The sequence below is a fragment of the Nestor notabilis genome, unplaced genomic scaffold (assembly GCF_000696875.1).
Source record: "Nestor notabilis isolate BGI_N333 unplaced genomic scaffold, ASM69687v1 scaffold260, whole genome shotgun sequence".
Lineage (NCBI taxonomy): Eukaryota > Metazoa > Chordata > Aves > Psittaciformes > Psittacidae > Nestor > Nestor notabilis.
The window spans coordinates 86,422-114,217 of record NW_009910418.1 but is presented as its reverse complement, the minus strand read 5'-3'; the positions used below and the strand labels follow the sequence as shown (position 1 = coordinate 114,217).

At 39.5% G+C, this 27,796-nt stretch overlaps 1 protein-coding gene across 1 annotated transcript in view; it reads left to right on the top strand.

Annotated features, from left to right (window-relative positions):
- Window positions 1–27,796, top strand: part of JAZF1 (JAZF zinc finger 1) — a gene marked incomplete at its 5' end in the record, with an annotated part of 86,273 nt that overhangs the window by 30,559 nt on the left and 27,918 nt on the right. The window contains one exon of the mRNA XM_010009852.1: window positions 26,964–27,160. Coding sequence (XP_010008154.1) covers window positions 26,964–27,160 — 197 coding nt within the window. The remainder of the gene's footprint in view (window positions 1–26,963; window positions 27,161–27,796) is intronic.

Sequence of the window (27,796 nt, the reverse complement as noted above, 5' to 3'; positions counted from 1 at the left end):
AGAGTAATGTATAGATGGGTATGGATAGCAGTGACAGATAATCTTAAACCAGACTCCCTTACTCCAAACTCTGACTGAAATGCCTGAGGTAAAGTTCGTTGCATAATAAATGAAACCAAAAAAGCCCTGCAGGGTTATTCCCTGGAACTGTGTACACTGCATATTTTCCAAACTAAAATTGTCAGAATGTTCTGATTAGTTTAAAACTTGGAAGTATTAAAGTTAGGTTTTCTTATGGGAGCAAGACAAAAAACTGGCATAAAACTTAAAGCTAAACATTGGTGTTTTCACTTATTTTAGGCTGAATTATGAAAAAAGACAAAATCTGGTTTGGTTTTAACTTTGATCTTCCCAGTTTAGGTTTGTGGTTTAAGCTTTTTTAAGCTATCAGATTTTGAGTACTTGTATAAGTTGAAGGTGTTCTGCATTGCCTGGGTCTAAAACTTTGTTTTCTCTGATCTATGTTAAGGATTTTTTTTCCTCAAAAATGTTAACTGTCGCACTGTTGCATTACCCTGAAGGGTGCACATAGTGATCAGGTATATTTACACTTTATCTCTAGACCAGAACTCCCCCTCATCCACACAGCTCACCTGCTCAGCCCATTAGGGTGGAAACCCAGGATTAAACCCAGGATTCACTCTTTGCTTTAAAAGGTGCCTTTCCCTATGATCTGGTAGTACATGCTTAGCTTAGCTGTTTCTCTCATCTGCACTTGCGGTGTGTGTGACGGCTTGAGACACAGACTTGGACCCCAGAGCATTTCCTGCACGAGTGTGGGTACTCTGCAGAGGTAACCTTGGAGATGCAGTCGATTCCTCTAAATTCCCACCTGAAGTTAGTGGAACATGGGGATGCTTAGCATACCCAGACATTTCCAGTAGTACAGATTCATGGCACTTACTTCAGGCATTTCATCCGGCTTTTTGTTTTGATGTCTTTATTTAATAAAATTTCTTTGCTTTTTACTTGGCAAAGTGCATACTGCACATTCTCTGTTTACTTGCATTATTGAGTAAAACCCCATGAATGTTTAGGCTTTCTAAAGCTAGCATACGCACACCTCTTTTCTTGCAAACAGAATGGTCAGCAGCTTTGAAAGACTGTTTGGCTGTTTCAGATTTGCAAATTAGTGTCTAGTGAATGTTTGGGCATGTTCTTCCACACAGCACTTTTCCTGTCTGCATCATCAAGGTACATGGATGGTGTGTGTCTGGTTTAAATAGCCCCTGGTTTTATCTTGATTCATTTTGGTTTGAAATTTCATGTTATACAAGGTTTCCAATGGAAAGACAAGATTAGGTAGAATTATTTTATATTTTTTTTTCTTTTCTTTTTTTTTTTTTTTTTTTTGGTAAAAAGATGTACCCATTTATATGTGCGGGATTTTCATAAGAATAGCTCATGCTCTGTTTCAGGGAGGTAATTTTTTTCATTCTTGGTGCACTCATATGCACAACTGTCTTGAAAAATAACTGCAAACTACTGCTCAGTATGCAAGAAAAAATTACGGTGTGTGTAAAACTCCTTCTTAATCGTGCATGACATTGCCCAGTTTATGAGATCTTGTGACTAAAGAGTAATCTATTTTTAAGGACATAGTTGGTTTTGGCAGGCAGGTATTGCAAAATACATAACTTAAACTTTCTTCCGTTCTGAGTCTGCTGTAGGCTGCGTGCAGTGCCCATTCTCATGGTGGAAAGGGCTTTTTCATTTTTCTTCATAAATGTCAATTTTGAAGTTTCATTTCAGTCCATTACAGGTGAACATGGCTCATAATTTATGTGTTACGCTGACAGACTACAAATAATAACGTCTCTTGGAAGAGCAAGTCAGAAAATCACCCAGTATATTAATTACAACTGTCAAGCAATGACTGGTCATAAATTTAGTATCAAAGACCCAGACTTCTTAAGAAAGCATCTTAAATGCTCCATTAAAAAATTTGCCCTTGAAATTGCATGTTAGAAAGTAGGTATTAAAGTGTAACAGGGATTTTTTTTTTCTACCTTGGAAACATCTTTTAAAATAACAAATTGGTAGAAAAGCTTGGGGGGAAGGGGGGTTATCACTTTGTTATCTAACCAGTGCAAGAATTCTACATGTCAATAACAATATATCCTTAAAAGTAGTTACTGGGTTTGGTTATTTAGTATCACTTCAGAAGCACTTAAAAGGCTTATTAAGTCAGAGAAAAGGACAGCATACTCCATGAGAGTGTATAAACATTGTGTGTGGTACGGTGTGGCTCACCACAGCCTTCTCTGTGTGCCCTAGTGTCATAACATTGTCGGCCTGGGAACTGCGCATCTTTGAGGAGCAGCACATGTGCCTCACTCAAGGGGCATCCCACACATCTGCTTGGCTTCAGGGCCATGCAAGATCAGCTTCTTCAAGGAGACATTCCAGCTGGACTACTCTGTCCTGTGTAGACCTCTGCTCCATCAGAGGCAGTACATGGTAAGGGATTCAGGCATGGTGTTTTTTGACCACTTCATCCATGCCTTACAGATGGGTCATACTTGAGTTCTGCGTGTGAAAGTTGCACAGGCTTAAACTTTTCCCTCTCTGCGGTGGGTTGGAAGTTTGCTGCTGCACTATCTGCACCGTTTCTATGATGAGGGTGAGAGCCAAGGTCTAGCTTGAGTGCAAACCCCAGCCCATCCTCAGAAGGTTTCCCAGGGATACTGGCTGAGGTGGGCCTTTTGGGCCCTTTACCAAGAGTCAGAAGTTTACGTGAGCATTTCTAAGTGACTAGCAGTTTGAAGGACCAACTGCAGAAGCCTTTGCATCGGCCTCATTTTCAGAGAACATTGTAGCTATTGAAAGTCAGTGGGATAGTGAATACTTAAGAGATTTGTCTGAGGTTCCAGTCGTGGTTGAAACAGCTATAAACACTGAAAGAGGATCTGGGCCTAAATGTGGAGGGAAATGGGTCACAGAGGAAAATTAAGACTAGAGGAGGGAATTGCAGAAGGAGCTGGTGTTTATTGCAGTAGGAAGTTGAAGGAAGTGGTTTGCATGTCCTCAGGAAATCCAGCTTCATTAGTTCTGTTCTTAACTTTTTAATTTAAGCTGGATGTGCAGTGGACTCACAATTGGGGAATGACATGGTGACAAACAGCTTTTAGGATTTCATACAGTTTAGGTCCTTTCCTTTTCTCTAGTGTATCTCAGAAATAACTCCCATGGTATATGTCCAGCCCAGTGTCTGGATTAGAGTATGGGAACAGGCAATGGAAAGACTTGTCATGTGAAAAAACTTATTTAAGGAATATTTGGAGAGATTTCCTGATGAGGCAAGTCAGTCTAAAGTTGTCATCACTTTTGTTTGGCATAAGTCAGGGCTGCTGCAGAAAGGGGTGATTGCCTCTCCCTGCTCAGGCTGCCTATTCCCTTTGTGTGCTGTCTTTGTGCATCTGACGTGGTTTTGGTTGGGTTAGCTTTCATTTGGACCAAGTCCATGTTCCAGCTTGCCCACAAGCACACAAACACTTCTGCTGGGAACAGACAGTGGTGAGAACAGGCAGGTTGGTGTGGAAAGAAAGGTGGAACCATCCGCCTTGCCTGACAGCAGCGGGGAGTTATGCCAGCCAGGGGGATTGCAAAACCATCACCTCCACAGGGATGGCGGGAGAGTCGCAGGCTGGGTCCGGGAGGTCTGGTAAAGTGGTAAAGAGGATTATCAGCAGTAACGTTTTCAAGGACTTCACAGGACCATTATAAAAACATGTTGTGTCACCAAAATTATTTTTCTTTCAATAACTTTTGTTTTTTCAAATAATTATTCAGTAATTGTAGTGTCATTAACTTCTGACACTCAATACTGGTAATGTACTGGGCCTTTCCCCTCCACTCTCTTTACTTTTTTTAATTTGCTTTTTTATTGGGTCCCATGAGAACACTCCTTTATGACTTAGGACCATTGCACTTGGGGTACAAGCCTGTATTAAGACATTCCTTGCTCTGGGAGTGGAGTGCTTTGTGTAAACGACAGTGCTGAGGAGGGGACATGTGGGAGCTGGTACAAGACACTTGGAACATCTGCATAGGCTTACCAGCAGGCGTTAGACAGAGATGACTTTCAGTTTTTACTGAGATGAACTATTTTGAAAACGGCGATGTCCAGGAGAAATAAATCATATTTGCAGATGTTACCTCTTACCTGGATCCAAGGCATACTTGAGAATGAGACTGGGTTTTTGGAAAAGATAAACATACTAAATTCAATATTGGCTTTAAAATACAGGCAGACTTTGCTTCATCATATTTGGAATCCAAAATACATTATGGAGAAGTGGTCCATGTTTTTTAATGTCACTAACCAAAAACAAAGACAGAATTGCAGTAAAACAAGACACTAGCAGAACATGTACTTTGGTTAGTGTTACTCATTCTGTATTCACACACCCATATGAGAGACCTGCTCACAGTACAGATGTCTGTCTGCCACTCCTGATAATGCACTAGTTACTGGTGGAACGACCATCAGATACTGTTATCCTCACTTGGGGGAAGTTTCTTGTGGCCTGGTGCTCTCTGAGGGAACAGCCCCATGTTACAGCATTTGCAAGGACTGTTTGGGACTTGACAGCATTAAAAGTATCATTAGCTTTGGCTGCTGCATTATGAAAAAATAGCAGGTTTGTTGGATGGGAGGCAGGAATAAAATCCTAAATTTCCACAATTTAACTTCATGGAAAGACCAGAGTTACGGTGCAGGTATGCTTACATGCTTATAACAGCATGTAATCTTGCATTTTTCTTCTGAAAGACAACATGAGAAAAAGTAAGACTGGGTGCAGAAACCTGTACCTGTTTTCAGCTTTTCTTGAGTGACTTTTTGCAAGTATTCATCTCATCTTGTTTGCATAGCAGAATGCCAGTTATCACAAGGCCATTGGCCGATCATAAAAATTCTGAAGAATGAAAATAACCTAGTGTTGTGGTTTAAGCCTCCCAACTTCTTGTGCCCATCCTCACTTGCAAAGCATGAGAGACTGAAAAATCCTTGAATGGGGTAAGCATTAGCAACAACTAAAACATCAGTGTGTTATCAGCGTTGTTCTCAGACTAAAGCCAAAACACAGCACTGCGCCAGCTACTAAGGAGGAGAAAAATAACTTACAGCTAAACCCAGGACAACCAGTAAAACTAACGTAGTGCATGAAAGTAGCTTGGGTTTTGATAGGTCATTTTTCAGATTTACCCTCAAAATTGCACAAAGGGTGTATAGAACTATCTGAGAGCTGGGGGGGGGTAGGGGGGTGTTACATGGTTAGAAGATGCTTTTGAGATAAAATGAGGAGGACAGAGTCCCAAGACTTTCCTGTGTTGCTTTCTTATGTGCCCTGGCTGAGGGAGTTTACATGAGGAATGTATAACTTGTCCTGGAAGTTATATTAATTTCCCTAAAAGTAGTTTGGCAATCTTTACACATAAATGGTTTTGGTTGGTTGGTTGATTTGTTTTTAAATCAGTTTTTGTTTAGCCAGCCCAATTGCCCCCAGGCAATGGTGAGAGCCCTGCCGTGCTTTTGGATGAATGGAGGACCAGGTAAACAAGTGGAGAAGGAACTTGGAACCTGAAAATGGATATACCGTTGCCTAGTTCCAGGTGCAATGTATAACATATGAGAATAATCAAGTCCTGAAAGGGTAAAAGCAGAACAAGAGGTCCCCTTGCATTCTTTACAGAAATGCATTGTTGATGTGGTCTTTTGCATGAAAATAGCTGTGGGGTTCTAGATGGGAAGCTCAATACTTAAGAGTCAAATCTATTGTAGCAGATTAGGCTAAAATGTACTAAGAGCAGCCCCTGTTAGAATTATGTTTTATTGCTCATTAGGGTGTAAGTTGCAAAGGATTGTCAGCAATAAATTTGGAGTTAGTTTGATAAAAGACATCTTCTGCAACTTGTGAAATCTAATAAAATTCATTAACATGCCATGATTCAAGAATTCTGTAAAGGTTCAGAAAAATACAGCTGAACCTAAATAAAATATTATTAATAATGTGTTTATCCCAGAGTTAAGCCACGTTAGCAATTATATTTTCACTTCATTGTTCAGCAGTTGCAAATGTACCAAAAAATATTGGCAGAAGACTGTTCCTTAAGTGAAAGCAGATAGCCTTAAACCCAGGAAAGACCTGAAGAAAAGTTATTTAACTATTACATATAGAAAAACTCGCATTAACATTAGAGAAATCAAATTATTCTCTTCAGATTCGTTATGACCTTGCAGTTAAATGCAAGCACTGCAGAAACTGTACAATGCAAATTGTGACTCGAAGGCCAAGGAATTTCCTGCAAGAGCTTGTTATTTGGGCAGTAAGTTTCTTAACTTGCCATTGAAGGTAGTGAGTTGTTTGGTGTAGACTTTGTCTTCTTGCCTTCCCCTGTCATGTTTATGTAGCACAGTTGGAGAGCAATCCCCAGTTGAGTTAAGCAGGTAGGAAAGGGAGATCTAGATGCTTTCTTGTAAAGCAGTTTTGCCTGTAAGTAAATAAAAGAGAAGCTAAATTTGTTTGAAATATCAGCAGAGGTTTCCCCAGCAAACATGAAATTAGTTGCCTCTTTCTCTGAACTGGCATCTCTCACACTGTAAGAGGTATCTCCCTGTTTCACTGGCTGAATTGCATGTAAGAAGAAACTCAGAATTTCCCAGACTCGGCTTAACCTTTATACCAAATTTCAAACTAGTCCTTGATGCCCCCACCCCCCGACCCCCTTCTCTCATCAGAGTCCTATGTGTCCTGGTTTTAATTATTTAATGGTTTTTTATCTTTAAAAGAAGACAGTGAGATAGTATCTTATGAATGCAGAAGTGATGATTATCCCAACAGAGAAACCAGTTGTGAGCTCTTTCGTCAGTTCTTGGACAATGATGATAGAGGAATGGGAAAAGTACGTTCTGATTCAGCTGTTTATTCCCACATGTAGTTACTAGTTTCTTAGTGATGTTCGTTTCCTTGACTAAGAATTGCAAAACCAAGAACAACAGTGGTGAAATAGCCAGAATATTTGAAAACGCTTTATTCCAAAGCGGAAATAAGTAAGACGTGGAGAGCTAAATCTTTACGGTTCTTTATGCTGATTGTCCCAGTTATCCCCAGGTTTTCCATTTAAAAAAAATAAAAGTGAAACAAACCCACCACAGAAGCAACTATTCTTCATGTTTCTTAAAAGGCTGTTTTGGACATGTTTTGATGTTCTGTTCACCTGTTAAATTGAGTCCGTATGATGGCAACAGAGTCTCACAATGACAACAGAAAACCACCATGTGAAGACAACTGTAGTATTGATGTTATACATCTTTTATGGTTTGTAATTTACCATTTTGGAAGAAAAGCTCTTACCTTATGTCTTCCAAGCTAGAGGAAGCACTCTGAAATTTGCCTGAAGTGCAAACATGTGGCCTTCTCTTTTACAGTTATTGCATACTTCTTCCTAAGTACCTAGTAGCAGGAAGGCAGTTTTTACTTGTGGCCTCAGGAGATAAGCTGTATTCAAACAACATATAGTTTAGAGGCCAACTCTGTAGACTCTTAAGTGTCACCACTCACCATGTGTCTTATGTATTATTTGGGAAGTTTGGATTTCTCTTTTTCTGTCTTTCCTCTTCTATGTAATTTCCCTGGCAAATTGACTCAGTTTTATAATAAAAACTGGCCGGGGGGAAACAACCCTTAATGTCTAGGGTAAAATGAACTACAACATAAAAGAGTGCTAATCTGGTCAGTGGTATATTCTTGAATAATATCTAGTAGTTTACATTAAGAAGGAGTTCACAGAAACTAGAGATTAGACTCCCCAGGGAAGGCTGAACTGCCTTCCTCATATCAGTGGAGGAGAGAGATGCTTCTCAAGGAGGTAGTTGGGATTAAGCCCATTTCTGCATCAAAGGCAGTATCAGTGGTGTAAACCAGCAAGATTAGGTAAATGAAGTACATCAGGCTGGAGAGGTATATTAGGAGGTTTGTGTGTATTGCATGGGAATGAGTTGTTGGGAACTTGGAAAGATTAACTTGATCTTAGTAGCTAAGGCAAGGAGGATCTTCCCAACCACACAACAGTGGTTGCCTGCTTGTCTCATGGAGCAGCAGCTCCCTGAAATGGCTCTAGATAGATACTCACAATTAAAAGCTGTGAACAGGCCCCATATTCATTATCCTGTACCAAGGTTTGCAAAGCTTTTGATAGTAGAGGCTTACCTAGCCTTACTTCAGGTGTAACACAGGCAACAAGGTTCCCTTACCACTTCTGCAGAGGAGTTGCACTCTTGCAGTGTAGGTATAGCCCAAACTTGTGTAACTTGTGATTTGAAGTAGAGCATACATTTTAGAAAAACATGCAATGTTGGTTTGTAGCCAAATGACAAACTTGGTTTCACTTGGTAAATCTTCCTTACTGCTAACTAGGTGTTGGGGTTTTTCAAATTTTAAATCAGAATGTTTCCAACTCCCATTCATTAGGTGTTACTCCTCTATTTATTAACAAGTAAGGATCTTTATGTATGTTTAGAATCCACAGTGAATGGATCATTAAGTTACTCTTTGAAAAGTTAAAAGCTTTTTAAGATGCTCATCTAAAATAAATTGTCAGACTCCATTCTGTGGCTGTTGTGGTGTTTGCATGCTCTGGAGGAGGCTCCTTTTTTAATGGCTAAAAGTTATGAAGAGTTATTTTCCAATTTCTAACTTGCTGTGATAGCCAAAGGCTTAAGAAGACAAGTCAACCACTGCATCAGCTCTTGGAAAGGAAATCAGCAGAACATGTCTATCTGGTTCAGCACCAGATTTTGGCAGAGGCAGCCAATTAATATGGGTAATGTTTAGATTGTATAGATTGTTTTTTAGAGTGTTCCCAGCTAATGACAGTCATTAATCTATTGGTAAAGTGAGTCTTGAGCTTTCTGTTCTCATCTCTATTTTTGTTTTGTTTACTTGAATGGATTTTTAATGTGATAATGGCCAGATTGTTTTTGATAGCCTGATGTCATGGCTGATTGAACCGTTCTGTTTCTTCCATTAGCTCTCATCTCCTCATAACTGCTAATATTACTCCAAGTAGCTGCCCTCCTCCACTCCTACATTAGTAGTGTGGGTCGGCGGACAGGAGGGTTAGTGTTCAGGAGGGGTGGTTACTTTCTGTCAGTTTGCTTTAAATTTTATGCTTTTTGTGTTCATGTTTCTGCCATTAAATCCTGACACTGTGGTGTGGGTTTCCTCCGCTGTGCTGAAGACACTCAAATTTTATTTTCTTTTAATCCTCATCACCTGTCCTTTCCCATATTTTGAATGCATTGGTGTTGTTGAAATTACACTCTGGTCTATAACAGTTAGCAGCAATACCTCTGGGAGGATAGGAGAGCAGTCTGTGATGTAGCTTGGTCTTTAACCCCATAAACTGTGCCAGCTCTTACGGAGCTCCCATTCTCTCAGCAGTCTGATACACTGAGGCATATGGCGTACTAAAGCTTTTCTCCAGTTGTGCAGTGCCAGATTAGACTAAGCAAGGGTGATGCTCCCTTCCAGCTGGGAAGTTCCTGGAAGAGTCAGATGATCGTCAGGTATAGAGAGCTTTCTTAGTAAGTTTCTTGGGCGTACATGGATACACTGTTGCTTTTAACAGGAGAATTGGGCAACATCTTCCTAATCTTGATGATTTAGGGACAGTTAAATGAGGGTAGCTGTCTGGAACAAGAATGTTCTTTTACCTATTTATTTCTTAACCCTGAGCTTCCATTGTGGTAGCTGAGTTTTAACCAACCCTCCTTTTCTGGCATCATGGAACTATTGTAAGTGAAACACCCACCTTAACTACTCCTAACTTCTCTCTATCTTGCCCAGTTCTGCACATTTTAATTCACCTTTGCAGCGTCTTGTCCCGTCAGGTTGCCATACACTCATTTGAGTCACTCCTGGCAAGAACGTGAACACCCCCAGTACTGAGTCCTCCCATGGTAGTGCTCTCATCTCACTCTGCACCTTGGCTCCCACCCAGGCATTGCAGTGACCCTGATGGTTTCATTCTGCCACGTTGCAGGATTTGAGCAGCACTGAAGCTTGATTGTGTTTGTGTTTGATTTTACACATTGCTGAGCCCCTTGTGCAAGTGTTTTCAATTACTACAGTGTCAATGGGAGAGGAAGATAAAAATGGTGCTGAGCAGCTCCAGCAAGGTGTTGCTCTGTCACCCCCAAAAACAGATCAGCCGATATCACTGTGAAGTTTATTACCTAAGAGGGAAGGAGTTAACTTGGGGGGGTTGGGAGGGAGCGTTAATATTTGGTGCTAAGTGTCACAGGTTTTACCACAAATACATGTTTCTCAATTATTTTTCTTTACTTTTCGTTGTGGTAGACTAAAGTGCTTTATAATCACTTGCAGCAAAAGCAAATAAAAATATTACATCTGTTCTGTCTTTTGATGCTGGTAGGGTAAAGACTTCTCCTGCTCAGGAGTATGTTCAGCAATATCCAGCTTAATTCTGATGCATTTAATCTGAAAATCTCAGTTAGGGTTATCAAAGTAAGTTCAAGTATTTGACAACTTTGTAATAATTGCTCCATAGCTATGAAGAATTCACTCAATCTGTTTTCAAGGAACAAATAAGGCTTTCAGATAAATCCCAAGATCAATGAGAAGTTGGTTTTGGTTTTCATTTAAATTAATAACTCATATTTTCATACTTACAAAATTAATGTTTTTATTAAATTCATATTTTGCCTTGAAGAAACCAGACCTTTATGAGCCTTCACTTTAAAAAAAGGTATGGACCCGCCTATAGGATTTTGTTATTCTTTCCTCTCAATTATGCAGCAGAATAGACATGATTTATTGGGGAGGCGAGGTAGAAAGGAGATTAAGCATTCTAGCTGATTATATGTGACTGTTCGCATACAGCTTACATGGGAATATACTATAAAGGCAATTTTGGAATTCTTCCTTTTATAGAAAAGGGTCTGCATCGAAGGGCAGGTGAACGATCCAGAAAAGCCCAGTAGCTTTAGAAGATCTTGAGTAAAATTTGTTGCAAAGTACTGTCCCTGTATTGTTTAGTCATGCTGAGAGCTTATTATAAGGAAGTGTCAGTTCAAGTAAAAATTGGCTTCCATGAATTAAAACCTGGTTTATAAAGACAGTTAGTCCAGAAGAAGGGACACTGGCATTGAAGGAAAAAGATAGTGATTAAGGGAAGACAGTTCATCACACAACTTTTGTGTTTGCAGGTGTTAAAAATAATGCTGCTTCCTTCTTTGAACTGTTTCTTTGTCCCCCCCTACTTGTGAAAGACTGATGAGAACTGTCTTTTAGAATTTCTAGGAAGTCAGCTCCAAGAAAAAATGCGAAATACTTATTATCACTGTATTTCAGCATTTCTGTAGAAATTAGGTTTTAAAAATCCATTCCATGGTCTGAGCTCTACCTTGATCTTGTTAATAGAACAGCCTTTAGAGTTGTTTTGATTGATAAATACAGAAGGGGGGGGGGGGGATCCATTTTAAGGAAATAGCTAAAACATTTTTGAGGACATGGATTAACTTATTTTTAGATCAAAAGCTCTTGCTTGAAGAGGTGCAGGAAGCAAAGTTTTTGTGCCAGCACACTATACTAAAAGTGGTTTTTACCACAGATGTTGATTGATGAATGAAAAGCATTAGTTATTGACTTACATTGACAGCAGTCATTACATAGGTGTTCTTACATAGGTGGTTCTCCCATAGGTTCATTTTCAGGCCTGTAGGCTGTAAAATGACTCCTCTGGTGGCTGACAGAGGTTTTGAGGAAAAAAAACCCAGGACATGTATCTCTGCAGTCTTTCAGTATTTGGGTAGTTTATGTGGCAGGAATATGCCAAGGCAGACTTGGAAGGTAGGCAGACCAGGAAGGTTTAGTAGGCTTTTAGCCCCAGTGAACAAAAGTAAATCTGAAAATCAATATCCCAGAGATTTGGTTTTTGGTTTTGGTTTGTTTTGTTTGATTTTCTTTAAGAATATTATGTTAACGTGTAAAACAAAGTTTGTGAAATACTTGTGACAAGCAACCAACAAGAAGTTATTTCATTGCCTTTTACCACCCTCCCTTTCTACGTGATGTTGCTGACATGAGAGGACTACCCCTCACCGAGGGTTCACTTGGCCCAGCTTAGGCTTTGGGTGACACAAGCAGCTGAGAGATGTCCTCGCAGAGGTTCCATGTATGATGCTGGGGGCAGAACCAGAAGCAAACCCTGGCCCATGCCTTTCAACCAGGACAGTGGTTCTCCAGCGTAGCTTTTTTTGTGTTTTCTCAGACCATTGCACCATTGTGTATTTTACCCTCTGGCTTCTAATGAACTACTGTTTAACGTAATTTTGTAGACCATCAAGGAACCACTAAGCATACGCTTGTGGGAACCACTGTGCGAACTGAGAGGGCCAGAGGTTTCAAGTCTTGCTGCTGGTCAGCTCAGCATGACTAATGTTTGCACACAGGTTGTTGGTGTGGTTTAGGATCTACATAGGATGAACAGTAATTTGCATTTAAAGCGTTTTATTACACTAGTTTTTTGCAAGTAGTTGAAATATAACAGGAATTTGGATATGTATTACAAGATACCAGAGCACTGACTGAAGAATGGAGATGGTGGTAGCAGTGTTTTGAGGCTGTTTCTGAATTTTCTCTGCCACATTCCCCTCTGTTTGCCAGCCTTTCCAGAAGCAGAAGAGGTTGCAAGGGAATGTTTTGCAAGCATGGTATCATGTCTTATTATTAACAACCTCAAAAATTCAAAACTCATGTCAGACCTCATCACAATTTATTGTGATATTACAGAATTTGAGTCATAGTTCAGTTTCGTTTTTCTTACTTTCTTTTTTGCGAGCTTTAAAGATGTTCTCAACGTGCGTTTGCAAACTTCTCTAGAGTTTAAAGCATATTAAAAACTTACAGGGCTTAGAATATTTCCCTTCATATAAATGCTATGGTCCTCTTCTGTTTCATCAGAAGATTGTTTCATCAGGGCTTACCTTAGAGAACCATCAGGAACCACACAAATTGGTAACTCCTTTGTGTGTGCTGAATCCTGTTAGGTATGTGCTGCATGAATAAGAGCTCTCCAAAAGCCATATTACCTTTGCCACGATTTTTTTAAACTTCGTATTAAATTGTTTTGACCCTTAAAAGCAGTGATTTCACTTGGTTGTTAAAATGAAAACAAGAATATGCATGTTTGATACAGATACATATATTCATGTGTATACATATAATAGTCTCTGTGTGTATACATGTATATATGTGTGTGCATGCATGTGTGTATATATATATGAACACATGTACAAGGAACAGTACAGTGCTACTTAAATTCAGGACATGAATTCTTAATTGGGGCAGAAGACGTAACCCAAAGCAGAGGTGTGAAACAGAAAGGGCCGAGATCAAAAGGACCCTAAGTCAAAAAGAGTGATGGAATGATACTGATAATGCAGAGCATACACATCACTTGGGTGTAGCACAGTTGTTGGAGAACAAGGCAGAAATGCAAGTATGGATGAATAATACATTTAAATGTAATCGGAGTGTAAAGAAAGAAGGGTAAAAGGTTGAGCTCTGATCTTTTCCAGAAGAATGGTAAATGGAAATGATGATGGTGGAGATTCATTAGAGAAAGCTCTCCATTTAATTATTTTTCCCTTTACGTATTCATACAGCATCAAAAACTGTAGAAAGATCAAGGAAGCAGATAAATTATACGTTTTGGCAGACAAACTAACTTTAAAATAATATAGAATATAGCAGTCCCTGGATACCAGCTGGCGTTTGAGCTGAGGTAAACTTTGCTTCAGGCAGCACCATGTGCACATGCCATATGCGTGCGTATATGTATTTTATACACGTGTCATTATAGGAAGACATATTTTGTGTTGTCGAAAATAAAAAGTGGGTGCTTTTGAATTCCTCTAGAGGATGTGAGAGTTTGGGTGGTTTTGCTGTTCCTTCTGTGATGGGTGCTGCTGGTGATGTTTCTGAAGGTAAAGTAGGTGAAGATTTCAGGGTTTGTTCCTCATTACTATTACTGACATTTTCACATTATGGAGTTCCATGAGGCCAGATTATCTAAAGTATCCTTGGGGTGTCCAAATCTACCATGGTATTTTTATGGTGTGCAACCTGATTGTGGTTAGGAGCCATGGTGTGAGGAGCCTTTTGGGGATCTCCACATGCACCAAGTCCCCTTTACTCATGTCACCATACTTAGAAAAAGTGAGATCATTGGGGCATCCCGAATTCACAGATGCTATTGACACGGACTTTCCACCTTCCCGCAGCGGCTGCTTTCCCACTTCGCCTGGCCTTACAGCTCTTTCTGGACCTTTCTGGAAGAGGCAGCTCTTAAGGAAGGGCGAGTGAGTTGGTAGCTTTTGGGGCCAGTGTCTGTGAGGTGAGGGCCGGTGACCGTGAGGCGAGGCGGGCCGGGCCGGCGGCGGGGCGTCACCCGCCTGCAGAGGGCTCTGTGACACCGCGTATTCCCTGGCCAAGTGCAGTCGACGGAGGGGGAAGGGAGCGCGAGGATAATGCTTCCAACAGTCTGGTCTTAGTCTGGTAAACAGACTAGGAATTGTGGGCTAAGTCCTTTTCCTCAGGCTTTGCACCAAGACTGAGATCAGATGACTCAGTCCGGACTCATTATTTTAATAGCCTACAGCTAGTTCACATAGCAGCGGGAGTCCACAAAAAAGGCATTTAATTGTTGAAACTCAAACTGGTACATTGTAACTGCAGATTATAGTATTCAGATTTAAGTGATTCAAGTAATTTATAAAGCTTTTGCACAAGCAAACTGAAAGTTAAAATACTGATATTGTAATAAAAAGTAAATAAAACATACTTTTGTGCATTAAGACCCAATTAAAGAGCATGATTTCATTTAACAAACTTAAAACAGGCAGGTGATATTTGCCAACATTACTACAGCTGTGTTTTACATTAGGAAATTAATTAAAATAGTCATTTATACTTTTTTCCACTTGCAAGTCTTGAACCTTTCTGTATTATACCATCTATTTTCTCTTCAATCATTGTGTTACAGTGCATTTGTTATCTCACTTAGGAGGCTGCATCTACAACTTTGGATTTGGGGTTTTTCTTCCCTTACCTAATGAAAAACCGTCTTTCTGCAATAATGCCAGTGAAGCAGATCAAACAGTGCTGAAGGAACTTCCCTGCTGTCTGCCTGAGAGGCAGCGCATTGTTAGTTATTCAGATGTCAGTCCTTTTCTTCCGCATCCTAGCAGGGTGTCACTGGTTTCATCAGATCGCTCAGAGCTGGAGGTGGGAGGGTGGCTGCCGACGAGGGCCGCGAGGGAATGGTTTTGGTTAGGCTCAGCGAAACTGGGGGATTTACTGCCCTCACATGCGTGCTGCCTGGGTCTAGTACAGTAGCGCACCCTGAGACTAACGGGCAAAAATTCAAAATGCAAATCAGTGTTCTGCTTTTATATCTCACAGATGAATAATGGGGCCTCGAGAGTTATTCTTGATTCTTAGGTACTTCCCCCCACTCACCTTCCCAAACTACTAATACAGTGATTATATAATGAACTGTTAACTTCTCCAGTCATTTGTTCCTCCAGGCAAATCAGCTTAAAGTGTAGAAAGGTACATTTTTAAAATAGCATGTCATTACGGAAACAAGAGTTCATTCTTTGTTTATGAAAGAGTGAAAACACTGTATGGTTATCTTCCTTTTCCACTTTCCCTTGTCTATCTTCACCTGAACTTTCTTGGCCTTTTAGGAGGAATCTTTTGTATTGGCTACTTTATGCACATGTGACTCATTGCAGCAGGGACTGAAGGATTGAGAATGTTCAGTTTGCCATTTTAGTGGGGCTGGGTTGTTTGTAAGTTGCTATCATCCTTCCAAACAACTCACGATGCCTGAAAATTTAGTTTATTAAAACCAGACATTTCACATTCCTAATGCTAAGATTGCTGCAATTTTCCATTATAAGCTTTACCCCACCCAGTCCTCTGAATACAGATTTATAAATCAGTTTTTAAAAATGCTTCTCCATTTAAATCTTCACTTAGATTTGAAGTTTGGGAAAGCATCTTTTCAGCTGAATGCTCTTTCTCAATGGGAGGGTCGTGTTCTGTATTGGTGTTCTCTGAAACAGATTTACTCCTTCTTTAAAAATCAAACAGTGAATGCATTGCAAGGAACATTAGTGTCTCTGTATTCGAAAGAAAATCAGCATCTATAGCTTTTAGGAATTAATTTATTATGCAGCCTATTACCATTTCTTTTTTACCATCTTTTTACTGAACGGGTATTCTGGATTGTTCACTGTACTGATGCTGCTGGAGGAGCCACTGCAGACAGTATGCGATACATTTCTGAAAGACTGAAAAATGTGTTGGTTAATGTGTTTGACTACTGCTGTGTAAAATACCAAAGATTAGCTTATTTATGCAGATTGACATTAGACTTCCTTATAGCCAATATCAATGCTTGGTGATAATATCTATTCTTAAATTCTTGCTTGATGAAACTGTCTTTGGGTGTTGACTTGAATTCTCAGAAGAACTCGGTATGAAATGACACAAGAATACCCAGACTTAAATGGAACCTTACAGGAATAAAATATCTGACATTTCAGCTCCCTGCTTCTTAAAGCTGGAAGTCCTTGAGGCATCAATAAAACCAAACCAAGCCCAACAGTAAAACTGCATGTGATGCGTACACAGATCTATTTCTATGTAAGGCTGACTGAAAGAAATTGTTTTTACATAAATAGTTATAATAAGCTCTTCAAGAAGGAGAGAGGGTGGACCAGTAATGGAAAAAAATACGATATTTTAGGTTAAGTACATCTGAAAGTAAAACATCCTACTGGAACTAGGCAGTTTGACAATACTGGAGCCTGTGCAGAGAGCCAGAGCAGGGCTGGTACACTACTTAGTCTCACACAGGAACTATTTTGAGATTCAAGTCAAACTTAGGAGATGCAGACCCCGTATTTTTATTCTGTGAGCAGCTTAATTCCATCTTCTCTAAGGAGATGGGAAATTTATTTAAGTTCACAATTGCTACAAATAAAAAGGCAAATACAATTTAACTCCCACCACACTTTCCTACCATTAAAATAAAAGATAAATTTTTACTCTGCCTTCAAGAATTTTGCACTTCATCCCTGTGGAAGCATAGAGTAAGAGATGTAATGAGAAATAAGAATATTTACAGTATTTCAATTGAATAACTGATAGGTTAAGTTAGAGTATTACTGAAAAGGTACCATCAGTAGTCTATTGTGAGACCATCTTTACTCACTATAGTAACTTCATACTAAAAAGTTTAATGTGGGGGTTTTGTACATGTGATGCAAATTTTAAAACTGTCACAGTGCAATTTTAGAATCATGTGTTAAAAATACTTTAAATTTACAAATACTCCTTTGTATTTCATGTTACTGATGCCTGCTAAGATTCTCATTTTGGTCTCTGTAACATTGCATGGTTGTATGACATTACAATGTTCCTGTAGGATATGAACTGAAATGTAAGGATTCATGAAGTTATCTTCAAGAATTAATTAAGCAACAACCCATAAAGTATCGGCTGTTAGCAGCAGGTGATGACTGGTTTGTTCACTAATGGCTGTACGTGAAGCCAAGGCTGATGCATGTCCTAATAAGCCCATTAGTAAGTGCGGGGAGGATGATGTCTGAGGCAAGGACTGCTCCGTTGTGCTGAAGGCAGGGTTTGCTGCAGCGAAAATCTAGTCTGCAAGTGTGTGTTTGACACCATCCAAATGCTCCTTTTTTATGCCAATAGCAAAACTCTGAAATTAGTTGGATGAGAAATAAGCTGATGTCGTGGCAGAGCACAGCGCATCGAGCACTTTGATCGGATGTGCTTGAGAGGCTTATCACAGCTTCTTAAACTCTTATTTATTTGTCACAGAGGTGACAACATCATGCCAAACAGTGGTTGCCTTCTTGCTAATTACTTCCTTGAAGTATGTCTTTTGCTTAACTGTTGCTCCTCACTCCATGGAAATTACATGAAGTTGCAGATAAGTTGTAGCTCCTTTCTGAAACTCACTCATTTACTTCAAAACAGGGTTGAAAAAACTGGGGAAGGAGTGGGAGGGGGAAGGAAGAGAACTAGCAATATGTTTCTAATGTTTTGGAAATGACTGTTGCTCTCTTGATTTGGGTGAGCACTAATTTTGTTCCTATTAAACACAGAAATGTCATTTGTTTATTTTAACAACGGTAGAAAGATGATGTGAGCTTCTCCTTGAGTCCCAGTTATGAGTCTGGGGGATAAGTAATGACTTTTCATTCTGAGTGAAAGAGCTAAAATAAGACTGTATCTTTCCCGATTGCATGGTTGTTCTAATGTTGTCTATCCAATGTGCATGCTTTCTGTCAACTAAAAAAAACAAATAAAATGCAGTCCTGGATTTTGCATTTGCTGCATGATCTACACAAATTCAAGAAAGAAAAGCCCAAATTACTTTGTTGTTTAAACAGACAGAAACCTAAAAACCAAAAAAATTCCTTCTTCGGAAAATTCAGAACAGAACGTTCATTTCTAAGTAAACAGCTCATTTTATGGTGGGGAGAACATACAACACTGATTTAATTTTTCTTTATTTTTTTTATTGTAAATTAAAGATTACAATTAAATTGTAAAATTACAATTGGTGTTCTGTGAAAAGTAGATATAGTAAAATAAACGTAAGCATGGTGCTAACAGAAGGGTGTGTCTGTGTGTGTGAAACACAGATGAAAGAGACCTCTTTCCCAAAGAGAAAATGTTAAAATAAATGTATTAAATATGTGCTAAATATAAAATCTATTAAATAAATATGAAATGGTATGAAATGGGAAGGTAGGGCTTATATCCAATGTTTGGGATTTATGTTAACCTAACTAAGAAACGTAATTCATGCTGATGTTTTTGTATGTATTTTCCTGAAATCAAGAGGGATACTAAATTCCTTTCCAGTACTTTTAACACTGCTTGTATTGATCAGCAGTGAATGAACACATGTGTTCTACTGCAGGCAAGTATATTGTTTGGGATGGTTAGGCAATTGCTACTTTGGTTTTATTCCATTTGAGTATTAATAGATTATTTGGCACATCACCATCCATTAGCTCCACTTACATATGTTTAAATATGAAATTACTCAATCTTCTGAATCAATTTTCCATGCTAAAAGCACAAAATATCTACTTGGTGGCTATTTTATTGTGCCTTATTGTATCTTTTAAGAATGTGTAAAGAGCAGACAATTAAAGTAAACCCACTGAACTCTTGCTCATATTGGACAGTTTTCCTAAGGCTGCAGCCTTGAGTCTACTGTCAGCAATATGAGTACAACTGCATGTTGTGTTCCAGTCTTTTTCAGTGATGAAGCAGAAATACAATGTGAAGTCTGCTTTAAGCTACTTTTTTAAGGTACATGTGCATCCTAATAATGTCTACTACATCTGTCAAAGATGCACATATTCAGAAAAGTTGGTATTACCCTATAGCTGATCTTGTGGTGATAATATTTTTACATCTTGGGAAAACAGGTTGAGTAATGGAAATGAAAGAATTGTACCAGCAATAAATTATCCGGAAGACTAATAATAAAAAAAGATCTGATTCTCTCCTGTCTCTCCAAGATACTTGTCAGTTTGTCATAAATATTACTTATTTAGGAGATAGGGAAAGCTTTCGATAGATGAGCCTGAGTACGACTGGCACTGAGAGTGAACACTGAATTTCTCTGTAAGACCTGATATCAGATGAATGTCCATGCTGAAGACCAGCTTAGATGAGTGGTGTTTCTGCAATGAATATTGGGCTGGAAGAATTCTTTCCAGAAGCTTAGAAATGCCCTTTACTGGTTTGTTTGATCTGGTTAGTGCCTGTTGTGAAATGTGATATAGGTTTGGGGGGATAATTGAGAAGGGATTATTCTTTCATGCTGTTACTCCCACATTTTTTAGTTTTTTGCAAAATCAGAAAAAACAAGCAAAAGGGACTTCTGTACAAATCATGTTTTAGCATTATAAAAATACTCTGTAGTCTAAGTAGTGTGATTATGCGTGCATCTTAATGTGGCTTTTTCACACTGACATTGCTTCTTGGGGTTGTGCTAAAATTGGAACAAGTAATGGAAGATCTCTAAAGAAAAACTGAATGCTTGATAGCTTCTGTGAGGCAAGAGAGGTTTGTACAGAACTGCAGAATACTTCTGTTTCCCCCACACTACAAAGAATGGAATGTGAAAGTGCTCAAGGGTGCTCATCAAATAATTTGAGTTAATGGACGTTATGAAACTTGCTTGTATATTTCTTCCCTCATTATCACATAAACAGTGTGGCAAGGCATTGATCATCTTTGCTTTGGCCCAGTTTTGTGAAGTTCAACTGAGAACAGCCTTTCATCTGTCCCAAGGGACAAGACAGTCTGCTGCTGAACTCTCACCATTTAGATTTCACCAGATTTCTCCTGAACCCAATAACAGTTCAACTTAACAGTTGTCTCTTCTTCCCAGCGTTAGCTAAACCAAACCATGTTGCTTTGCCCTTGCTTGCAGAAGCAGCAAGAAGTGTGGAGGACGGTTCCTGAAGGGTTCATTAGTGCATGCTATGGTCCACAGAGTCCTACCATACTGACATGGGGTTCTGCCTTGAGAAGGGGACCCTCTGAATCTCTCTTCAAAGTAGAGGTGGTCTGAAGTTTTAAAATACTGCACAGCTAGAGATGCTCTCCATCATGGCCTGTTTGGCTTTTTTTTCCCTGAACACTGCTAATGTGATGAGGAAGATGGGGAGCTAGAATTGCTATCCTCACCTTCTTATTTCTCTTGGTACTGCACTGACAAAGAATTGTACAAACACCTGAGACAAAAGTGGGAAAAGATAGAGGGGAAAAAGCAGATATAACCAGCACCTTGCTCCGATAGGTGTAAAGAGTAACAAGAGAATTTAATGTGTGACTTTCATGTATGTATGTGGTTAAGTATGTAGTTAAGGTAGTGTGTGCCCAATCTGTCAAGTAAGTTCAACCACTTTTGATCTAAATATAATACAGCCAGAAGGTAGCACAATGGATTTTTAATTCTCTTTCTTTCAGTCTTGAAGTTGACCAGGTGTTGGGTTAAGGAGTAGTCTGCTGCAATATGACTAGTGGAATCTGAGCAGCATGATTTCTCATGTTCTGGTGAAGGTGTTGGGCATTGCCCAGTAGAGATCAGCCAAATGAGGCAAACATGAACTGAATGTTACTATCAATGTTCTTCCATAATTATTTGTGTGATAATGAGAGAAGGTCAGAACTAATTCTCTTCTGCTGTCTTCTTCCATTGTGGTCTAGTAGTAACTGGCCAGTGGTGAGGCACAGAACAGGGTATATATGTTACTGTTAGGTAACACGGTGGGTTTTTTAAGCATGTGTGCAACTGGACAGTGCTGTGGAGCAGTCATGGGCTTGAGCATCTCTAGCGTAATCTTCTTGGTTTGCAAACTCAGAATAATCCCCCTACTTTCTCTTGTGTGTGTATGCAGTAACCAGAGAATGATAGGCATGTGATTTTTGCCATCTCCTCTGTTGATCTGTGTTTTAGAGACTAGATCCTGAAGAAACCAAATGTAGCAGATTAATACTGAGATCCAGCAAGGTAGCTGTGATGCATATTCTTCACTGTCAGTGTGAATTTCTCTGGACATAGAAATAGATCTGGTCCAAGCAGGGCTATCTTCCTGCATCAGCAAACTGTAAGAGCCAGGAGAAGGAGGAGAGGGCGCCTCATACCCTGATGGCCATTATTAGCAAGATATATTCCGAGTAGCAACCTGGTTTGGTTTTGTTTTGTTTTCTCTCAAGTGAGATCTCAAGTCTCTTTCAGTTTATTTGCAGAAATCTTTCAGTTTATTTGCAACTCATTTCTATAACTACCCTCACCCTCAATCCGATTGTGTGAGCCCAGAGCTGTGAAACTCTGGATTTAGGTTTGTGTGTAGTAAGAGTTTTATGATAAACTAACTTTGACATCATCATATGAGTCACACTGGGGCACGATGCTGAAACAGTCAGTGTATGCTAATAGCAAACAGGAAATTTCTGGGAGACTGTGTTCTGCTTCTGTTCATTCGTGATCCCAAAGCTTTTGTGGGTGACAAGACTTAGGAATGTTGCAAAGGTTTGATTTGAAAAGGCTTTTTTTTTTTTTCTTTCTTTCTTTTTCTTTTTTTTTTTTAATTTGAACATCAGCTGTGTTTTTTGTGACTTTTTATGGTGGTAACAACAGCTAACGCTGTTCACATTATATTGCCACCTATATGGAAGGTTGTGCAACACTTTCCATTATAAGAGTGTTTCAGTTGCTTATTATGTTGCCAACATTCAGCTGTTTGGGCTGAAATTTTCCATGCTGGGTGTCTCCTTCAGGCTGAATTTCTTGGGAAAGTTTCAATAAAAATACTTGAACCATTCCAGGGAGAGAGGAGGGGGAAATATTGTATTTTGTTCATGTTTATTAAAGTTGCTGCAAGCACTTGGTTCAGAAATCGATGCACCTACGTGTTTTGCAGCAGGGAGTTGAATTATTAGGAAGGTGAAAGGGCAAGGAAAGAAAAAATGGGGGAAGAAGCGATTTCTTTCCAGGAGTGGGCTCCTCCGTGATGTTATGAACCGTCTACAAGAACAAACCTGAACACCATGCTTTTCAAAACAGGGTCAGTGAATGGCTGGGAACTGAATGATTCTCCTTGTTTCACTGCACCTATGTGGTATATTGGATTTGGAGAAAGAGGTTTATGAGGTGTAAACAGAATCCTATGCAGCAGGGAAGATGAGTAAAATCTGCGTTGTGGTGGAACTGGAGGGGTGGGGTTATGTAGTTCAGAGCTGAAAACAGCAGAGGTAGATTTGCTCAGCAAGGAGGTGGATCTGAAGGTGCTAAGAGTCACTATTAAGCAAGGAGGTGGGATTTAATCACAGTGGTCTTACAGCAGCCTTTGTTGTTTGCAGTTCATATTCTGTTTCCCACATATCTTGTGGATTTAAATGAGGCAGGGAAAATTGTGTGCAGTCGTGTAATTTAGACACCAGTATTCCATGTTAATTCCAGCATGTTTCCTTTCTGAGCACTTGATGTTGCAACCGTAATGTACTTTCAACATGAAAATTAAAGCCTGTATTGGAAATGTCACTCTATACCCATCATTAAAACGCTTGTATTGTAAGCTTTGAAGAACACCACCATACTTAGGCACAAGCCTAATATTGCATTTCAGTTAAAATAACAAAAAAATGTTTTATTTTAATCCATTTAGACAAGTTTCTTTTTCAAAACCCTAGCACTGCCAGTGCTCTAGCAAACATGTATGGGACTATTTGGCTCTGAAAAGGTTAAGTCCATATTTCCATATTTGAGATATCAGGAACTGAACTTCGCAACAGACTCTGCCTTCCATCTCTCTCAGGTTCACACTGTAGACAACAAATGACATTTTGGAATATAGCCAACATGCTTAGCCCAAATGGGAGCGAGTTCACAGGGCAGGGAGAAGTTTCAGCTATAACTTCAAATTTTCCTGATTTTTATGGACTTCAACCAGACTGGTTATACCTCAATATTATTTTAACATTATTATTTGTGGCTGAGTTTGTTAAATAGCAGCATTCATGCTGCTGCTTTTAATATCTCACAGTTGAGGTTATCTTCCAAGTTTTCAAGGATTTATAATGTTGCCATAACATTTTCTTAAGGAATAAGGCTTCCCATCCAGAAGCAAGCATACATCATGGTACAAATTCCAAAAACAGTGAATTAGACATTTCCTAGTTAGAGAAAGGCAAATGTATACTGAATGCCCGTTTTACTGAGATCCTTTTACTTCTTTTTTTCTTGAATGAAATTTAGGCTTTGTTTGGTAACTGCTTTGTCAGTAATATCTGCATCCTTGTTTAGAGAAATTTAAAACTGAACTGTTACTGTGGATATCTGCTTTTTAAACATTAACTTCATAAAAATGTCATCTCTGGGTTTGACATGATGTATTGGCTCTGTTCAGCAAAGATAAGCTGTCATGTCATATACCTGTTGATTAATGTCTGCAGATTGTGTGCTGATGTTACGTATCATGGCAAAAGATCCCCTTTTTAATGGCTTTGTGGTATAGATAGACAGGATATATCTTTATTGCTCTAATGGAACTTAAAATTTTATGCCATAGTGTTTTGAGGCTGTGTTAAAATATGCAAATCTCTTAAAAAAGAGATGGGTTTTTTTGTATCTAGGCCAAATTTTTCTTTCATATTTGGCACAAATGTCTAAAATCCCCCTTTCAGGGTTGGTTTTTTTTCCTTTCTCCTTTCCCATTCCCTGGGCACCCCTTACTGTTCTACAGGAGCTATTTTTTCTCAGACCTCTTCTAAGTGCAGTCAGGTTTGGACTCAAAGTCAGCTTCCATCCGAACTGCCCATGTGTTGTAAGCAGTCACAAAGTGTTGGGTTTCTGTGGAGCCTAAATGAATATAGTGGTTCATATTAATTTAACCTGTTGGTGAGAGAAGAACTGGACAGTCCTGCAGCACCATGTTACAGGTGCTGTGGCAGGTATTTGACCTGATGGTCATGTTCAGTGCAGTTGTTGTGGTATGTGGTCTGCAGAATCAGTTTGTACAGCCTGCCTGTGGCCTGATCTTTCATACAATGTCAGGATATAAACTGTGAACCAGATGACTGGTGTGGCAGTATTCCCTCTGCATCCCTCTCCTCAGGATCTGCTGCTCTTCCTCAGGAGCTAAAGGTGGATCTTCCAGTCCTCTGCTGGATTCTGGACATACAGGAGGGCTGCTTCCACGTCTTCTCACATAAGAAACATCAAGTCATATTGGTCACACAGCAAATAAAAGTTGTTGCATGACAAGAAATTTGGTAGAGGGATGGGTTAGCCTTGGCTAGCAGCTAAGTAGGCACTTGCTTGCTCACCCCCACAGCCCCAGCAAGATCGGGGGGAAATAGGAGAAGCAGGAACAGGAAAATTCATGAGCTGAAGTAAAGGTAATCACTTAGCAAGTACTATCTCAGGTAAAACAGACTCAACCTGGGGAATTTAACTTAATTCTTTGCCAATAGCATAAATATTTAGTTACTGATTGAAGTATTGGTTATTGAGAAACAAAAGAAAAACCCTAAAACACTTGGGGGAGGGGGGGAAAGCCACCTTCCCTCCCCCTTCCCCCATTACACTTTTCCTAGGCTCACTTCACTCCAGACATCTCTCCTCCCCTGCTACTGCTGCTGACCACACTCAGTCCCTTTGGTGAGGGAACAAGTGGTGCAGAGGTTGGGGTCAGGTTGTGGCAGTTTCTCTCTGCTGCTCCTTGTTTGTCACTGCTACCAAACTTTTGCCACATACTCCCGATAAAAAAAAACTCAGTATCTTCATTATTTCCTCCACAGATCTGTTTTCTGTGGCTGCTTCTATCTCCGCGTCTGTCTCATTCTCTTTTCCAGGCTCCTCTGAAGAGAGTGTGACTATTGAAAGAAAGCCAGATCACCCTCACTTAGTCCAGTACAAATAATTGCTGGCAATTTTTGTCATTCTGTTTCCTTACTGGTTTTCAAATGTGAGTTTCTAGGTGACAGCTAGCTCCAAGGCGAGTGCAACGTACTGGCTGCATGACGTCCTCACATCTCTGAATGCATCCTTCATGATTTGCCAAGGTTGCAAGAGCTGATCATGTAAAGATTGTGTCTTGGCTAAAACCTGGTTTACTCTAACCTGGTCAGATGACTGCCTGGGTGTAACTCAACTTTTCATTCTGTATCATGTGCTAGCAAATACTGGTTTATTTGCTGACAGATGTAATTTGTACTTTAACATGAAAGACAGAGGGCTGTATGGACAAGGTGGTCTACTTTAGCCTGTCTTCTTAGGAATCTTTCAAAATGGCTCCTTATGCAATGGAGGGGGAAGACAAAGGATTAAAATACCTCTTGAATACTACATGCATGAAGTCTGAGTAGCAGAGATCCTGTTGTGGGAGAACCCCAGTCCTTTCAAGTGAAGGTTAATACAGGTGCCAGCAATAATGCTTTGAATATCAGCATAATGCAGTATCAGGTGTTCTGGTGTGACTGTAGGTGCTCAAAAGTGGTCTTTTTCACTTCAATTATTCCTTTTTTTTGGAAGGAATTGGCATGAAAAAGAGGCTATTTTTATGCCAGGTGAGAGATCCCATGCAAAAAGTAGCAATACTGGTATTACTGCATTACTGGTGCACACCTTGAGTCATGCTGGTAAAATTAAAATTCCCTCTCAGCATCCCACAGAGATGAAGTCTGAGTTGTATTAGGTCTTCAGCAACATGTAGCCTAAGCTCTACAGAGAGACCTCCTTTGGTTTTCTAGAGTTGCAAACTCTAGTTTGAGGAGTTACAGTTTAATTGGACGCCTTTTATGTGAGGCAACATTGTCTAAAACTTTTAGAAAACTTATGTGATTATCCTAAATTGGAAATTATGTATCTACACGGTGTAATTGATAGTATCCCTTTGACCTTCAGGTTCAATGCTTGCCCCTGACATTTTTCTCTTTACAGCTACTCAGCTACTTTTTCACAGAAAGATTGAATGTAGTTATTGTAAAGGATTGAGTATAGTTATTATAATATTGTCTGCAATGCTGATCTCTGGTTGGAGTTTAAAAAAAACTGTGTGTTTGCACATGGTACAAATGTCTGATGTAAGTTCTATTGAAATCTGAAGTAAAAGGCCCAGACCTTGAACACTGAAAAAGAGCTGTTGATGGAGAAGTTTGTATTCTTGAAATCCGTGTGTTGCAGGGGAACTTGTGGCTGAGTCTGAAGCTCTGTTTGGTCACTGAGATGAAAAATACTTCACCTAAAGTTTGCTTGTAGACAGTGTTTCAAGGCTCTCATCCTCACGATTGTCCTTATTCTAGATTTATGACCGATGCAGCTCGACGTGAACAGGAGTCTTTGAAGAAAAAGATTCAGCCGAAGCTCTCTTTGACTTTGTCAAGCACAGTGTCCCGTGGGAATGTATCTACTCCACCTCGCCACAGCAGTGGAAGCCTTACTCCTCCAGTCACCCCTCCAATTACTCCCTCCTCTTCATTTCGCAGTAGTACTCCTACAGGTAAGCACCTACCATTTGATTTATCCCAAATAAGCTAGCAATTTTGCTACATGATTATTTGGAGAAAAATAGACATACTGAGGCACTGGGAAGAAGAACCTCTAAAAATAAAGCAGAAGAGCTTTGGGCTCTTTTAGTTGCATTTGATTTGCAATCTCTAAAATGTGTTTCCAAACTCCTTGATAAAGCAGAGAAAGACACTAACTTTACTGAAATTATTACACAAAAAACCTAAATGACCAGGAATACCAAATGTTTCAGAAGACTTCTGATATATCAGTAGGAGACCTATGCATGTGGTACAGTGCTTGTTTAAGATGCAAGGTTTTTGCACTATTTGGAGAAACTGAAAATTGCTTGCTGTGCTGAACCAGCTCTCTTGGCCCAAGTCAGTCTGGTTTACATTAGGTAGAGATCTTGTCAGGTAATTCTCATACACTTCAGATTAAATACCAGTTATTTCCTTCTAAAAAGCTATGCATGTAATACATCTATTCTTTAATAAATAGGCTCAACATATTCTTCTTCATAGGAAATCACACAAGCATCCCTGCCTTGATAAAGGGTCATGCTATGCGTTTTAGAGAAGCGATTTAATGTTTTAGTATCAATGATTAAATGGAAAAGTTGTAGCGC